This window comes from Poecile atricapillus, chromosome 2, assembly GCF_030490865.1.
Source record: "Poecile atricapillus isolate bPoeAtr1 chromosome 2, bPoeAtr1.hap1, whole genome shotgun sequence".
Taxonomy (NCBI): domain Eukaryota; kingdom Metazoa; phylum Chordata; class Aves; order Passeriformes; family Paridae; genus Poecile; species Poecile atricapillus.
In genome coordinates, this window is record NC_081250.1 from 68,211,815 (window position 1) to 68,229,058 (window position 17,244).

At 43.7% G+C, this 17,244-nt stretch overlaps 1 protein-coding gene and 1 long non-coding RNA gene across 3 annotated transcripts in view; one reads left to right on the forward strand and one right to left on the reverse strand.

Moving 5' to 3' along the window:
• LOC131576774 (uncharacterized) overlaps positions 1-17,244 on the forward strand; it is a 60,906-nt gene that overhangs the window by 34,375 nt on the left and 9,287 nt on the right. The window contains exon 2 of the long non-coding RNA XR_009277068.1: positions 6,880-6,942. This is a non-coding gene — a long non-coding RNA (uncharacterized LOC131576774). The remainder of the gene's footprint in view (positions 1-6,879; positions 6,943-17,244) is intronic.
• NQO2 (N-ribosyldihydronicotinamide:quinone dehydrogenase 2) lies at positions 3,478-10,696 on the reverse strand. Of its 2 annotated transcripts, none has more exons than XM_058833803.1 (7): positions 10,500-10,696; positions 10,160-10,212; positions 8,592-8,756; positions 7,574-7,704; positions 5,933-6,046; positions 5,458-5,559; positions 3,478-4,307 (listed from the first exon to the last, which is right to left on the reverse strand). In XM_058833803.1, the coding sequence occupies exons 2-7, from the start codon at positions 10,164-10,166 to the stop codon at positions 4,134-4,136; spliced, it is 693 nt and encodes a 230-aa protein (XP_058689786.1). In that variant the 5' UTR covers positions 10,167-10,212; positions 10,500-10,696; the 3' UTR covers positions 3,478-4,133. The 2 variants fall into 2 exon arrangements, with proteins under 2 accessions (XP_058689786.1, XP_058689785.1); XM_058833802.1 differs by having other exon boundaries at positions 10,160-10,219; positions 10,500-10,597.

Consider the following 17,244-nt stretch of genomic DNA (forward strand, 5'->3'; position numbering starts at 1 on the left):
GGAACTCGGATCGGTGCCACACCGTGACTGTGTCACTGCTCGAGCTCTCTACGATGTCGATGACATGGTGGCTTGTCACTGCCTGAGGTCTCTGGGCATCAGGAATCTTGAAAGCCTGGCGACGTTATCGAGACTGAGAGCAGCTTGGGAGTTCGAGGCATGTTGGAAATGCCTTTGTCTGTGGAAGATTTGGCGCTGGATATGTGAGGATCTTTTGGTTCAGGAAGGGCGGAAGCAGGAGTTTGTCAACAGAGTCACTGTCACATGTCAACAGTCCTGGGGACAGTTGCAGGAATACATAACCAAAAGGATGTCCATAAATCACCTAGCTCAGCCGCCTTCGGATGTCAGGTGTGTAGTTAATAGCTTCTTTACATAAGGGCCATCCCTTTGCCATTCTTCTGTGAAAAGCATGGTGATGATGAGTGTCTAATGTCTTTATTGTGATCTTTCCCATTCTGGGGAGCTGTTGCATTCCCTATGGTGCTTTAAAGTGGCAATAATAGAAGAGCTGCAGCAGATGACGTGGTAGGGCAATAGCAGCCCACAAATTATGTTTTTCATTTCTCCTTTTGATGGTCAGCAATGCAGTATGTGAGCTCCTAAACCATCCATCTACCCTTCTCTGCTCTTGCAGGGGTGGCACTCTCTGCTTTGTGCCTTGTGCTGCTGGCCCACCCCTGCATCTGCCGGGAGCAGGGGGCTCCTCCCTTCCAGCTTTCTGAAAGCTGTTTCATGGGAAAGACAGGTGGGACACAGAAAGATGCAAGCACCTGTGGGTTTGGAGAGATAGGAAGGACAGCCTTGGTGATCACTTTCAAGGTGAAGTTTTCTCTCTGAGTATCAAAAGTGCCCTGTGTTCGACAAACTGAATAAACAGCTCCTTCCTAAGATTTTGCAAAAAAAGCCAACAACCCAAACAAACCGGAAAAAACAAATCAAAAACAAAAACAAAAGCAAAACAAACAAAAAGGCTGACAGTGGAACTAGTGGAACTGATGCAGGACCATCACATTCCTGTTTTCCCCCGATTCTGGATCAGCTGGTATTGAGACAGAACAGGAGCTTAATGCTCTGAGCATTCCCACTTCAAGGGCTGATCACACCTACTGTAAATAGGAGACTCGGGACAAAATACTGAATTGCCACACTGAGCTCACTGTAGTTTGCATGCAGCAGTTTTGTGTCCATCCCCACTGTGAGGTATCACAAGGAGAGCATTATTGAACCTTCAGTCCAGAGAGTCTGGGGCATTTGTCAGCTAAATAAACAAAATGCAAATAAAGATGCGGTATCTCTGGTGGGGCAGTTGTGCAGTTTTGATCTTCTTCTGCAATTCCAAAGGCTACAGAAAGCTTTGGATAACATTTGACTTCTGAGTTGTTTTTTTTCCTTTCTTTGGTCAGTTGGTGTAGCGTGCCAGTTGTGGGTGGGGAGATGAAAACTCCACAACTCGTGAAGCAAGTGCTCGTGAGACAAAGCAGCCTCATTTATTATGCAGAGCTCACTTTTATACTCGATTCAAAACTCCTGGGCTTAGCTATTGGCTGGTATCTCTCTCCACCCACTCTCTCCACTCAGATCTCTGGCCAGTGATGTGCTTCTCAGCTTGAATGGGGCTGGCTGAGGGTCCCCTGTAACTTATCCAGTGACATGTTCAGGCATGAACCAGGCCAGAAGAATTGGACTTGTGTTATGGTCAGATTTACTTTGTCCAGTCCAGGCCAGCTGTACTGTGACAATACTGTGACAAGTTGGTTTGCCTGGTTTGGTTCTTCTGCTGTTTAGCTTTGCATCGTGTATGGGGCTGAAGGTGTGGTCTAAAGGAAGAGAGATGGCTGAATTTATAAGAATTGCTTGGTTAAAAGGGTGTCAGTCTCATTCAGTGGTGATTTGCCAACAAGCACTAGGCAAAGAAAGAAATTGTCATTTATTTGTGTGTGTTTAGAGGTCGTTGTTGCCAGTTATGACATTCCTTCGTTAAATGAATAGGGAAAATAAACTGATCCAGAAATGCAGTCTGAATTTACAGAGAAATATCTTAATTCTGATTTGAGAAGAAGGAAAGGTCATCTTGAAATGGACAAAAAGATTGGTACATTTTTAGTACTTTTCCCAATAATGAATTTATCTGAGCAGAAGTCTTCAATTTTAGCATTAATGTGAATTTAATAAGCCTATTAGTTTTCTTTTAACTTTAACTGAACTTGCATTAATTTCAACCATTCACATACTTTGTACTAAAAATCTCAGCCAACTTATCAAAATTTAGTGCTACCTTATATGTGGGAGCATGTGTCTGCCAATAGTGTCAAGCAGAGTATCCTCAACATTCAGGTCAGTCTGGCATTCTTCATCTAATAGTTAACCCCACTAAGCTCTGCAATTGATCCAAAGCAGTAATGTTGGTTTGACAGTTGCAACTTCTGCTTTCACCTCAATTTCCTTCTTTCCTGAATAGTCTATTAATTGAATAGTGAATAGAAGGATCAATTATCTTTTATGAAATTTTAAAATATGTCCTCAAATTTCTCTTGGTAACTAAGCTGCTCTCCTTAAGTCTTTTAGGCATGAATCTACTTTTCCCACAACTTAGATATGTAACACTTTCCTCCTTATTCCCTTTCACTTTCCTTTTCCTATAACAGAGCTGTTGAGCCAAAGTAAAATTCCTGCTTCTGCAGCCTAAAGACTTTGGCTCACACGCCCCACAGCAGACATCCGTGCCAGCTTGGGGCAGCTCTGCTTGCTGGGAAATGTCTCTGCTGGATGCGGCCCTCCACTTCATATGGGAGCAAACAGGAACACGTGACGCTTTCCCTGTGGTGGCATTTCCCAGTCTGGTATATCAGCTTACACTGAGCCTCCAGAGTATGGGCTCAGAATGTTTATCATCCAGTTAGACCCTAAGGAACTGTAAGGCTGGGGTGTGATAAGACTGCAACAAAGCAGGTGTGGCAGATGTACAAGGACCTAGGTGTCATTGACAGTGACTCAGGAGATGGGTTCTTATTGAGGCCACATTCTTTTAAAATCAAAGTGCAAAGGCAGCAGTTAGGTGAGCTGGTCAAAGCAAGAAATTCAGTACCTAAGCAAGAAACCCACCCCTTGCCATATGCACAAACATGGTTAACAACTCTAAAGCACAAAAATAATCCTGCTACAGTTCCAGGTAAAAATCCTGACTATTACTAGCCAGACAATTTATCTTTCCCATAGATATTGACCCACAGACAGTGCACCTGCAGGTTTTTGGGTTAGTGCTCTGCCTCACCAACTGCTGGCGTTGGAGATCTCCAAGGAAGCCCATTGGTGCTGATGCTGGAGAGGAAGCAAACAACCTCCAGAACCAAACACCAATACTGACTGGTGTGAGGGGGCAGGCAACAGATGGGATTCCTTTTTCTCTCTACTTTGATTATGGGAAGCTGCATACTTTACAAATGGAACTTGTAGTCTACAAAGGAAGGCAATTCATGCACACGCCACTACATTCGTATTTATTTTTTCCCATTTCTGGTATCTGTCATAGCTTTAATATTGCTTTATAGATACCTGGAGAAGCCTAAGGCTGCCCTCAAGGCTTTCCAGCTGTTTAAGACACTTTGCAGCCATACATCCTTTTGCAACACTGCTCATGATGTGGTTTTATAGCTCCAAGGCACAAGTGTTGGAACTCTCACAACCAATGACAAGTGGCTTTTAAATGACAAGTTGGGTATGGGCACCATATTCCCTGGTAAAGGAAAAAAAGTGGCAACTGGTATAAAAAGTGATAAAATTAACTTGGCCATGTACTTCACTGTTTGACAAGCAGCAATGGCATAATCTGCCGTGAAATATCACACGTGTTCTCATCCACAAGGAGGCAGAATGACACCGTTCATGTGAGCAAGGAGAACAACACAGAGTTTTGCACCCATCCTTGGAGGGAATCCCTTGGGAATCAGTGAAGATAAATGCTGCGTTATAATAATCAGTTATAATGTTATATAATCAGTTAAACTGCTAGATGTAGTATTCAAGATTCTTAAAATATATTTGATTTAGGAGATTAGAGTTCATGTATTTAGATAGAACATCAAAACGAATTAAGGAAAAAACCCTTCTCTCTGTAGTCTTACACCTGAACACTACTTGAAATACCACTCAGGAGAGCAGTCTATGGGTTCTTCCTTCCAAAGAGTCTTCAGACGCTGGGTCCAGGCAGTCAGCATCTCCTTCCTCTTCTCCTCGGAGACATTCTCTGGAGCATAACAGATGTGAGGTTCAAGGACTTTGACACCACAGAAGTGCATGATTCCATGCTGGATGCAAAACAAAGAAAGAAATGCCTCAGGAAATATCTACTCTTTTACTTTCTTTTGAGGAACATGGAAGATTCAAATCTGTTCTGTTTCTTTGACTCAATATCAGCCAGGTTTTCTAAACCTGTGCATTTATCAGGAGCAGGAATATAAATTGCAGAAATTCACTACCTATCCAGGCAGCCACCATTGAAGGCATTCAGCAGAATGGTATACAAGGTACTGAAAGACAAGGGCAGCTTCATTTATTCTGCTGTGTGGAATTTATTTTTAACTGCTGTAAATCCCACAGAACTGTCCTCTTTGCCAGCTGTTCACTGTTTAGCTTGCAAGGATCACAGGTGGCCAAAAGTTCATTGTCCAGTTTGAAACTCCTCAGATTTTTCTCTAACTGCAGTGTTCCACATCTACTTCTAAGATGGGTTTTTTTTAACCCTTTACCTCTGGCTTAGCTAAATGTTTCTGCAGGAAGGCTATTGCCTTTGGAATCAGCTCAACTTGCCATTTTCCCTCTGTGTTTTTGAATTTAGAGTTGTTTTTTACGTTTTTGCCATGTTGACCTGTGAGCTCTTCAGCTGGACAGCTCCACAGGAGCAGGCAGCTGGTAACTGGGTGTGGAGTGGAGGAGACTGGAATTTTAGATAATTTGTTGTATTGTGTCAGGAAGAAGCTGGCAAAACTTGCCTTACCACCTGTATTTCTCAAACCATGCTGGTACTTCTGATAAAAGAGTAGCAATTAGAAGAGGAATGCTAACTTTTGCATGTTGATTGTTACTGCTAGTGTAGTATGTGGCTCCCCTCCTGCCCTGCATCCCACATGAATTGGGAAACCACAGGGAACAACTCCTGCATAGCTGAGCTAAAGGAACTCCTGTAACAGCAGGGAAACTGGAAAGGCTGACAGTGTTAAGCTTTCTCTACATTCTGATCTGCAAGAAGGGGGACAAAACAACTTTAAATGTCAGTGGACTTTTAAAGTAGACCCAGGATTTTAGGTAACAGTTTACAACCTGGAGATCCTTGGAACTGACAACTTCATTATTAATTATTATGTTTCATATAGAAAAAAACCCAATAAAACAATTGTTAAAAATAGCTGGGATAATAAAAAGTAATGTAAACAACAGCCAAATGTTCATATATTATACCTGCATGGGCCATAGGACATAGCGAATATCACCACCGATACCTTCTTTTGAATACATCTCTTTGCTTCCTCCCGTGGTGAAAGAAAACAGAGATAATTTGCCCTAGAATTAGGAAAGTAGTGGTTGATTAAGACATATTTAAAGAAGAGTGCCTGAACGGTTCAAGAGATATCCAGGGAAACCTGGACAGCATGGATGTCCAGGGGAGAGGGTGACCTCTTCTTTCCCAGACCTTACATGAAGTGGCAGTTCTGAGGCAAAGATTGATATCATACAATTAGACAGTGGACTGGCTGTCTTTGGGAAGAGATAGGTTAAAGAAAAGGAATTATGTCTTGGGTGAAGCAGGGCTGATGCACTACTGCAACACAGCGTAAAGTGAGAGTTCTAAACAACCACAATGGAAAAGAATGAACAAGGCCCCACAGAACATGGTGCAAGCCTTGACCTTAGTAAAACAATTCCAAAAACATACCTGGAGTAAGCCACCATCGTAAGCCTTTGACAAATCATAAGCAAAGCCTTGGACCAAGACTCTGTCCATCCAGCCCTTCAGGATTGCAGGCATGTTGAACCAAAACAAGGGGAACTAGGCAAAGAGAGAATTACCTGGTCAGCACAGACAGTCTGGGCCACCCTTAGGCCTGGTTTACAGGACAAATCCTGTCCTCTGAACCTGCTCAGATGCTGCATGTGCCTTCTGCCAGCTCTCTGTCAGGAGAGGCAGTAACTGTGCCTATCAAAAGGAACTTGGGTGCTTTCGGTTTGTTGTAACCTCAGAACCAGACCTGAGCATCTACAGCACACCAACCCCATGGTGCATGTGAGGGCTACCACCCAGACCAAAAGGTGGAATAGGATGAAGCAGGAGGATGCAATTTAATTCAGGTTTAAGACTGTACAGAATCATGTCTCCTATGGCTGGAATGCAAAAGATTTTAATATTTTATTAGCAGGATTGACATCTGGTGGTCAGTTCCGATCTAACACTCTGTTGACAAATGCCAGGGGATCTTAGGAAAGACTTATTTTCAAATCCTGCTGAAATCATGACCCCAAATCCCTTTACTGAGAAGAAACAAACTTCTTTAACAGTTGGGTCTTTGTTTTCTAGATCTTCAGGTTAGCCAATGGAACTGCATCCCAGAGCTATCATGTCTTCATGGCATTATCTTGACTACTTTATGGGGTCTTACACTAGGCTGCATCACTACTCCTAAACCTTTGTACACACTGCACACAAAGGAAGAAATTCTAAAAACATGTAACCACATGTAGCTTAATACAAGGTGAAAACAAAATTGAAACTGGGAAACCACCACAGTCCACTACTAGCAGTGACTTTAGTCTATAGCAAATTTTGAATTCCTTTATGATGTCCTTTAGATGCTTTTTAAATTTCTTTTTTCTTTTCTGCACCAGAACACACTCAACTCTTCATAGCATTCTACAGATGGAAAGTAGAAGGCAACCACTTCCTTCAGGGTATGTCTTACTTTTATTATCTGGGAATTGATAGTGTGAAAATGATGATTACTTACAGTGAAATGCTTAATTGAGATATAGCCCCATTCAAAATTTAATCTAACTTTGGACAGTGGAATATATATAGATATGTCTAAGGCCAACAGGGACACAAAGAAATGTAAGATTACTATTTCTCTTCACAGTTCTTTGGGATTTGTATACATTGGGAACAGAACTGGCACAGTGGAGAATAGAAATGGGCTGTAAAAATCCATTAGCAATTCCCAATACTGCTTGTGCAACTCAGCAACAAATGAGATCAGCCTTCTTGGGAAAGCCCAATTCCCTGACTTTGCTGGCTTCCCCCAGCTCCTCACCCAGAAAATAATCCTTGCTCTGCTTACTGTCAGCCTGCCTGGCATCCATGCTCATGTATGTCTTTGTGTATCCAGACAGGAAGTTTGGCCCAGTGTTGGGGAGTTCCTGGGATTGCTGTTGTTTCAACCTGCATCATGGTGCTACTCAGTTTCTGGATTTGCTGTAATAATGACCCAGGTAACTGTGCTGCTGATTCATCCTGTAGTATTTCCTGTACCACTACCTAGAGATAAAGTGAACATCACAACTCAATTCTGTTTAAAATAATGACCTGAAAAATCAGCAAGTCTGCTTCCTGCACCTTCTTCTGCTCTTCAACCAGATCTTTGGACAAACCTCCTCTCTTGTAAGCTTCCCAGGTTTCCACACCATAATTGAAGGCTTCTGAGTTGTGCAGGCGACCTGTGGGTAGAAGTGAACAGTCATTCCTTGCCCTGTGTCCAGTATCAGCACCAGATAAGAGCGGATGCAGGTTGCCATTCCCAGTTCTAAACTGAGTTACCGTGTTCCATTTTTCCTATTTTCTCGTCTTGGTTGGATATTCAGCATCATCACAGCTGATGGTAACTCGATTTTAAAATGGAGAGGAATGTAGGGTCTCGGAGTTCTAAAGCTTCACCTTCCTGTGGCAGCACAGCAAGTGCAGTAAGAGCACCTCAGCTTGCCTCAGGAGTCTGGGCATGCAGGTGGATGATTTAAGAGAATGCTCTTAATTGTTCTGCCTCTGCTTTAGGGTTTACTGAGACCATCATGCACTTGTAAACACAATGGAGCTGCTTTGCAGCCTCTGTAACTGGGAAATTCACCAAGGGATGGGGAACCAGTACTGGCCAGCTCTACTGATTCCACTAGAGATCACCGGTCTCTAGCAGAAGACAGGGGGCAGTTGTAGCCTTGTGAACTAAACTGTAGCAAATCCCAGAATGGGATCTGAAGGCATTTCCTCCCCATGAGGAATGGACTTTAGAGGCTGATTATGGACACGTGCTAATGTGTTTTTTCCTGTCAGTAATCTCACTGTGATACAAAGTTCACGTTCAGGAGTGGACTTTTCGAAATGCAGATGTCTGTTCACAAACAGGTTTCTTATTAATGAAGGAAGTTTTTTATTCATCTCTTGATGATCTGAGGGCTGGAACACCTCTCCTACCAAGACAGACGGAGAGTTGCTGACTTGTTCAGCAAGGAGAAGATTTCGGGGAGACTTTTTTCAACCTTCTGATATTTGGTGGGGGGGCGGCCTTACAAGTCCCTGGTTTTTGAAAAAGGTGTCTTTTGGCTGTTCTCACCAACAATGTCATTTCTTGTTGCTCTGGGCTCAAACTGCATGGCGTATAAATCCGACACGGTGACGCTGCAGCCCTGCTTGGTCAGTTCTTCCACAGCAATCTTCAGCAAAGATCCATTGAAGGACTTGGGCTCTTGATGTGCATAGACTATCAGGACTCTTTTCCCTGGAGGCAGGAAGAAAACCAGGAGACCATTGGAATCTAGGAGGCAGATGCAGAACAGTTTGTAGAGTTGGGGCTTGTTCCTTGCTTTTTCTGTAGTGTCTTTTCCCAAGGGCACAAAAGCAGTGAAAGCAGAGTGGCAGTGGCAGCATTTGACTCCTGCTCAGCAGCAGGGAGTGACTCCTGAGTCACTGATTGCTGCATGTGCCCAGCCCAGCAATTCAGTGCTACACTGGGCTTTCCTAGGTGGAACTCAGTGGATGAGGGGGTTGTTCCATAGCAGGTCACACTGCCCTACGTCAGTAAACCCAGCCCCTTCTCTTGAGACAACATTTCTGTTAGCCCGATTCCACTACCACCCAAAAACCAGTGCCAGCTTAGATTGCCCTAAAATGTCATGTAAACAACTTCTGAGAGGTCAGAACACCTTCCTTCTGCAGTGGGGGATCCCCTCCTCATCATTCATTTCAGTACTCGGCAAGTTACAGCACTGGGGTAGACATTTAAGATGCTCCTATTCCACTTCAGCACCATCACAGTGACTTCTGTAGAGAGCAACAGGATTTTTTTTCAGATATTAGATTGTCATATGCATCTCAAACTGCTGTCAATGTGGATTCACAGTAAGATGAGTGGCCGAGCAGGTTTGTAGGGATGGAACATCTTAGAGGCATGTAACAAGGCTCAGCCTAAAGAGCTCCATGGTGTGCTCAAAGTCTTATTAAGCATAGGCCCTACAATTCTAATAACTTTCTTAAAAACCATTCATCGGTGAAAAAAAAAAAGTAAGATTTTGTATGGAGTTGTAGTTGTTTATAGATAACCAGAGAGGGAAATGTACAGGGATTATTGAAAATGGCTAGATCTGCAAAACATGCAGCTCTTGCTTCCTGACTGCCAACATAAAAATTCAGGCATCTTCTGAACTCAGTTTCTCTGCGGCACAGCTTCTGGATGTGGGTATGCAGTATCTATGAAACAAGAGCTAGGTAAAAAAGACTATTAAAACTTGCAGGTCAAGTGCTATCATAAATTAAATGTGTATATAAACTGTTTAAATCCCTGCTCCATAACTTACTCTGGAATTTCAGGAGCAGTTATGACTTTGCTGCTCCTGCTAGATCTCAACAAATGGAGCTCAGTGAGTGGACGTGTAGCATGCTCCAAAAGGTGCTCAGTTTGATTCTGCAAAAATGCTGATTTGTTTCCATTTTGGTGGAGCTGAGGGCACTTGGGCACAGGGTTTGGAGAGACTGGAGTTTTCCAAGGCACCACTTACTGAGGTAATTTCAGTCGTTTGGAAAACCAAGACCTCAGTGTGCCGATTAAACCCAGCAGAGAGTCCCCATCCCTGAGGTGCCCAGCGCCCTGGAGCGAGCAGCATTTTCAGGCGCATTTGCTCTTACCTGCCATCGCTGGGGAGCGCTGGGGCGCCTCTCTCTTGATAATCTGGTGGTGCCTGAGGACTCAAGTGAGAGATTTGCTGGTGAGAAACACCAGGAACAGGAGCGAGGAGAATCGCTGTTTCAGTGGGAAATGTGCCGTAGTGTGAGCACCGGCCAAGCGCGACCCAGCGGAGCGGGAGGGAAGCCCTCGGCTCTCGGCCCTGGAGCAGGAATTCTCCTCCGGCCGCCTGGGCCCGGGGCTGCGCCGGGCGCATCGCGCCGCTCCCGGTCCCGTGCCGCCCTCTGGAAAGCGCCTTCGGAACATCCCCCGGCGCTCCGGCCGCAGCAGGGCTGCCCTTACCTGCTGCTCGGGGTCCGGAGCACATCCGAGGCCGGGAGCCTTCCCGGCGGCCCCGCTGCTCGGCCGCCCTCCCCGGGCCCTGGGGCAGCGCCAGCGCGGGGCGGGATCGAGATCGGCGCCGCCCGCGGCCCCGGGAGCACGCCCCCGCCGCTGTGAGAAAATGTGACACCTACATCATCTCTGGAAATTATGTTTATTCTGAGTCTCTGCTCTTCTTCAAGTACAGAGCTCGTCCTTCATTTCTCCCAGCAACGCAGTATGTGAGCTCCTAAACCATCCATCTACCCTTCTCTGCTCTTGCAGGGGTGGCACTGTCTGCTTTGTGCCTTGTGCTGCTGGCCCACCCCTGCATCTGCCGGGAGCAGGGGGCTCCTCCCTTCCAGCTTTCTGAAAGCTGTCTCATGGGAAAGACAGGTGGGACACAGAAAGATGCAAGCACCTGTGGGTTTGGAGAGATAGGAAGGACAGCCTTGGTGATCACTTTCAAGGTGAAGTTTTCTCTCTGAGTATCAAAAGTGCCCTGTGTTGGAAAAACTGAATAAACAGCTCCTTCCTAAGATTTTGCAAAAAAACCCCTCCAAAGAACCGAAAAACCAAAACCAACCAAACAAACAAAAAATAAAAGGCTGACAGTGGAACTAGTGGAACTGATGCAGGACCATCACATTCCTGTTTTCCCCCGATTCTGGATCAGCTGGTATTGAGACAGAACAGGAGCTTAATGCTCTGAGCATTCCCACTTCAAGGGCTGATCACACCTACTGTAAATAGGAGACTCGGGACAAAATACTGAATTGCCACACTGAGCTCACTGTAGTTTGCATGCAGCAGTTTTGTGTCCATCCCCACTGTGAGGTATCACAAGGAGAGCATTATTGAACCTTCAGTCCAGAGAGTCTGGGGCATTTGTCAGCTAAATAAACAAAATGCAAATAAAGATGTGGTATCTCTGGTGGGCCAATTGTGCAGTTTTGATCTTCTTCTGCAATTCCAAAGGCTACAGAAAGCTTTTGATAACATTTGACTTCTGATCTTTCTTTTGGTTTTGTTTTTCTAATTTTAAGCTTTGCATTATTTATGGGGCTGAAGGCAGGAAGAGAGATGGCTGAATTTATAAAAATTACTTGGTTTGAATGGTTTAAGTCTCATTCAGTGTGGTTTTGCCAGCATGTACTAGGCAAGGAAAGGAGATATTGGCATCTATTTGCATGTGATTAGGTCACACCTTTGACATGTAGCTGTTTTTTTTTTTGCCAGTGGGATGAAAACTGCTGTATGTGAAATTTGCAGGTGTCATTGCACCACTGGAAAAATTGTAGGGACTGATGAATAAAAAGCATTAAATCTCCACAGTACTAGACCTAGGCTACCTGGAATGGTTACCTCATTCCTTAGTCTTAAAAATCCAATCACAGTAAGTTTGTGCCATAATGGGAAGGTGACTTTGTATCTGTTTTCCTGGTATTAACTTTAAGGGCTATGTTGTAGTAGCAAGCTTTGCCAACAAAGATTTAATTTTTAAGTCTCCTTCCTCTCCTCCTGTAGTTTGCTGCCAGGTATCTCTTTAGGGACTTTTCCCTTTCCATTTCTCTGATGAATTGCAAGTTCTGTAGGGACCTGAGCATAATCATTCTCTGTCTGTCCCTGGTTTAACACTCTGCCTGGCCCAGAAAGGATGAGTGTTGTCTCAAACAGGAGGTTTCCAGCTCTGGAGATAGCTCAATGCTGGAATGCTCATTCAGGGCTCTATACCCTGTCCAGAACTCTGGGGAGGGGTGTTATAAATGTAAAGGCAATTTTGGGATAAAATCAAAGAGAAATTTATTAATAAACAATAATAAGTAGAAACAGCGATAAAAACTCACAATAAAAAGAACAGCGCAGCGCTGGGTGGACAGGGGTCTACACCAGAGGTATAGGTTTCCCAAATCCACGTCTGAGCGCTCTCAGGCTTGGGGTTTTATAGGATTTTTAAGTCCTCAGGCTAAAATTCCAGGCCGGTTCCATTCACCAAGTGTCCTTGATTGTCTAGTGAATGGATTTCCTGGCATAGAATAAAGACATTAACTACTGTCCGGCCAGAATCTCCTCATATGTAAAGGAGACTCTGTGTGTTGCAATGTTAGGTTTTTCATGACAGGGTGGTGGAATCCGGGCTGGTGCCGATGGGTATCTCGGCCGGGTTTTCTCCTTTGTTTCTCTTGATTGCTTTTTCAACACAGAAATGTTTAAGTCTGGCGAAGTCTTTCTTTTTGGAACTTGTCTTTTTCACTGATCAGTTTCTGTACTCACTGGAATCTGCAGGGCGTTGCTTGGGTCCGGAGGTAGATAATTTCCCAGCCAGTTCCATTGTCTTTTTGATGGTCCGTGTCCTGTCTGTTTGTTTGAGTTGATGGGCCGGTTTGGGTTAGTTATCTTGGGCGTTGCTGGCAATCAGCAACTCCTTGGAGAAAAGCCTCATCCTACTTTGAGGAGAGGCTTTTCTATGCTTTATATTTTGTTTTGTTCCTACAAAACATATCTTTCTTATATACACTCCGAATTTTTAATACAACAATAATTTATTACAGTCCCCCACTTAATAATTTATCACATTTAAAAATTCGTTACTTTCACACTTTCTTTTAAAGAAAAGTATCCTTTTCTTACTCTTTTTCATTATCATTTTTTTTCTTTTATTTTACTTTCTGGGTCTAATCCTTCTTCATTTTTTTGAAAAACAGAACACTGGGTTAAATTGAAGACACGAGTTCTCGTCATCTGACTTCAATAGTTCCAAAATTATGGGTTCATTATTGAATGTCAGCTTTGCCTCGTGTTTCACATTCTTCCCTTCCCAGTACAATTTTCCCCCCATCATGCATGGTTTTAAGTTTGCTTTACTGTAGCAGGTAGGGTTAACTCGGTGGTAAGCCAGAAATGTCGAGTGTTTCTTTCCCCCAATTCAGACAGTTTTATTACACTGTTCACAGACTTCGATTGGGGGAGTTCCCTTTATTTCTCTTTTGTTTCGGAAGTGGGTCATTGCAACCCCTATTTCTTCCAAGTTCCGAATGGGTTTTTCCTTGATACTTGCTCTTGAATTCGAGCACCAGATTTTCTCTTTTGATTTACACAATTTGAACTGAGTGCCGTTTAACCAACAAATACTTGCGTGTAGTTCTAAAGGGCACTCGGTCAAGCGCTCGATTTTTGTGGCAGTCTGACACTGCTCACACTTCCCCTGGGGAACCTCCCCTGGGGGTACCTCGGGCTCTATTTCCTTGATTGAGCACATGACTAGGCTCAGGGACATCAGGATTCCCCACAATTGCATCCCTCTGCCATTCCCTCCACTCGTACAAAAGTATACGGCGGGGATAACCATCTTCTCGGCAGCAAGGACTGTCTTCAGGGGCCCTTGATGTCCTGATGGCAAACCTCCGCTTCAAGGTTGCCCACCGAGACGCTTTAACCGGTTTAAATCTGCACGGTACTTTCACGGTCTTACGGCACTCAATTTCCAAGGGTTCTGCTTTGCAATCAAGCTGACTCCCTAATCCTTTTTGATAAAACAAGAACCACTCCGGAGAGTCTAGTTCTAAAAGGCCCGCTCGAGTTGCAAGTATCAGGAATCTGTTTGTCTGGTCTAGTTCTTTCTCGTGGCACCTAGAGCACAATTCCCTCGGTTTATTACCCCTTATGCAATGAGCTACCCAAATCTGCTTACAGCAAGCACACTTAAAATGTATAATTTTGACAATTGTGATTTTAATGTTTGATTTATCCTTTCTACCTGTCCCGAGCTTTGAGGATGCCAGGGAGTGTGATATTGCTATCTGATTCCCAATGCTTCTGACAGTTGTTTAATGATTTTTGAGGTAAAGTGAGTACCTTGATCTGTCTTCCAATCTTCGGTAATTCTGTGAAATCCACCTGGATTCTCTCAAATGGTCTATACGAAAGCGGTCGGCCACCCCAATTTGTTTGTTTTGAATTTGAACGGTTTACTTTCTGGCATATCACACACCCCTGTACCTCTTGCTTGGCAAGTTTAAAAATTCCTTTACATCCGAAAAATTTTAAAAATTGTTCAGCCAGTGCTCTGGTTCCCCAGTGGGTTTGTTCATGCAATCTCCGGAGTATTCCTCTTGCTATACTTTTTGGAACTAGCTCCCTCCCGTCTGGCAACCATCATTTATTTTCTTTGAAATATCCACTTACCTTCTTGAAGTCTTCTCGCTCCTTCTCCGAAGGAAGCACGGATACTTCTGGGGGTTCCTTGGGACTAATCTCAGGAATACTTACCGCCAGTAATGCAGCTCGTTTCGCCTCTTTGTCCGCTAAGTTGTTTCCCCTGGTGTGAAACTGCCACCTAGTTTGGTGTCCTTTTACATGGACTACCGATATCTCCTGGGGCTCCCTGACAGCTTCTAAAATTTGTTTAATTATCTCTCCATGTATTAATCTTTTTCCCTTGGTATTTATTAAACTTCTTTCTTCCCATATTTTTCCGAAAGTATGCACTACTTCAAATGCATACTTTGAATCCGTGAAAATCGTTCCCCTTTTTCCCTTCAGGCCTTTGAGGGCTCTTAAGAGCGCAAATAGTTCACAGGCTTGAGCCGACCAGCATGCCTGCAAGGGACCGGATTCAATGATCTGTCCGGTCATACCATTTATGATGGCATAACCTGACTTTCTTTTTACTTCTACTATTTTTGATGAATTATCAATGAACCATTTCTCCCCCCCTTCTAACTCTTGATCTTCCAGGTCCGGTCTTACCTTAGTTTGCAATTCTACCGCTCCAATGCAATTATGAAGTAGCTCACCTGTTGGTTCCCCAAACAAAAACTGCGCCGGGTTTTGGGCAGTAGTTGTCCTTAACTTGAGGCCTGGCGAACTGATTAGCATGGCTTCGTATTTCAGAAGTCTTGAATCAGTTAGCTATTTCTCGGCCTTTTGTTGTAAGATATTCCTTACATCGTGTGGGGTGTAGACTGTTAGAGAGACTCCAAAAGTTATCTTTTTTTTGCTTCCTCAACTAACAGAGCTACTGCAACAATTGCTTGCAAGCAAGTAGGCCACCCTCGACTGACTGGCTCTAGGATTTTTGATAAAAATCCTATGGGCTTCTTCTTTTCTGCCCACTCCTGGGTCAGAACTCCTTGGGCTGTTTGTCCACTTACATCGACAAATAGCTGGAATTCTTTGCTAGTGTCTGGCAAGGTTAGAACAGGCGCAGTTATGAGTGCAGTTTTCAATTCCTGAAACTTGCTTTCATCCTGAGTAGTCCATTTCAATCTATCCGTGTTTAATCTTTCATACAAAAAAATTTTACTTTTTCGCTGTATCCTTCAATCCACTGTCTGCAATATCCCAGGAGCCCTAAAAATTGCCTGATTTGTCTTTTTGTTTTTGGGGCTGGGAGTACTAGAATCCCGGCCACTCTGTCAGGGTCTAACCTCTTTTTTCCCTGAGAAATCCAATGTCCCAGATATTTTACCTCGGGCTCTGTGAACTGCAGTTTGGATTTTGATACTTTCAAACCCTTTTTTCTCAAAAAATTCAGCAACGATATTGTACTCTTTCTGACTTGTTCTTCCATGGTTCCGGCAATTAGCAAATCATCTACGTATTGCAAGAGCTTTGTCCCTTCCTCTGGAATGAATTCAGTAAGTAATTGCTCCAATGCCTGTCCGAATAAATTTGGTGATTCTACGAATCCCTGGGGGAGGACCGTCCACCTTAACTGTTGATTTCTGTTCGTGTCAGGATCCTCCCACTGAAAGGCAAAGAAATTCCTACTCCCTTCATTCAAAGGACAAGTCCAGAATGCATCTTTTAGATCAATTACACTGTACCATACATCCTCAGGTGAGAGTCTGTTAAGTAAAGTATAAGGATTTGCCACCACCGGAAACCTGGTTCGGGTTCTAGCATTTACTGCCCTGAGATCCTGAACCAGTCGGAAGCTCCCATCCGCTTTCTTTACTGTTAGGATGGGGGTGTTATGTTGGGACATGCAGGGTTCGAGGGTACCCCCTCTAAGGAGGTCCTCAATTACTAATTTTAAACCTTTTCTCTCTTCTATTGGGATGGGATATTGTTTGATCCTTATCGGATCCTCTGGGTTTTCTATTTCAATTTTGATGGGGGTAATATCTAATTTCCCCACCTCCCCTTTTGAATGCCATACTTTGGGATCAATCTCCCTTTCATCTCTTGGAGTTAAATGGAATATCTTTATTACTAATTCAGAATTCTTTACAACAATGTTTATACTCAATGCGACAATCATATCTCTTCCTAATAAATTGTAATCGGCTTCTTCTACTAATAATAAATTTCCTAGGCATATTCTATTTTGAGATTCGATTTCCACATCTTTTATTACAGAAACTTTGAAGGGATCTCCTTTAGCACTAATTACAACTACTTTTTCTTTATTTGCCACGCACCCCCTGGGTAATTTCTGCAGGGTGCTTCTCTCAGCTCCCGTGTCAACCAAAAATTCTATTTCTTGGTGATGGGGACCTACTTTTAATTTTATCAAGGGTTCTTTTGCTGTTACCATTCCTATCTGAAAGAGCCCAAGACTTCTCTAATCTTCTTGAAATACTTGTTTATCTTTTAATTTCTGACGGCAGTTCCGCTGAATGTGTCTTACTTTCTTACAGTAAAAACATTCTGGGGAATCCTTCCGCGGGGCGGAGCCGTCCTTTTGAGACTCCTGCGGCTTTTTCGGCGCTGTTTTAAATTT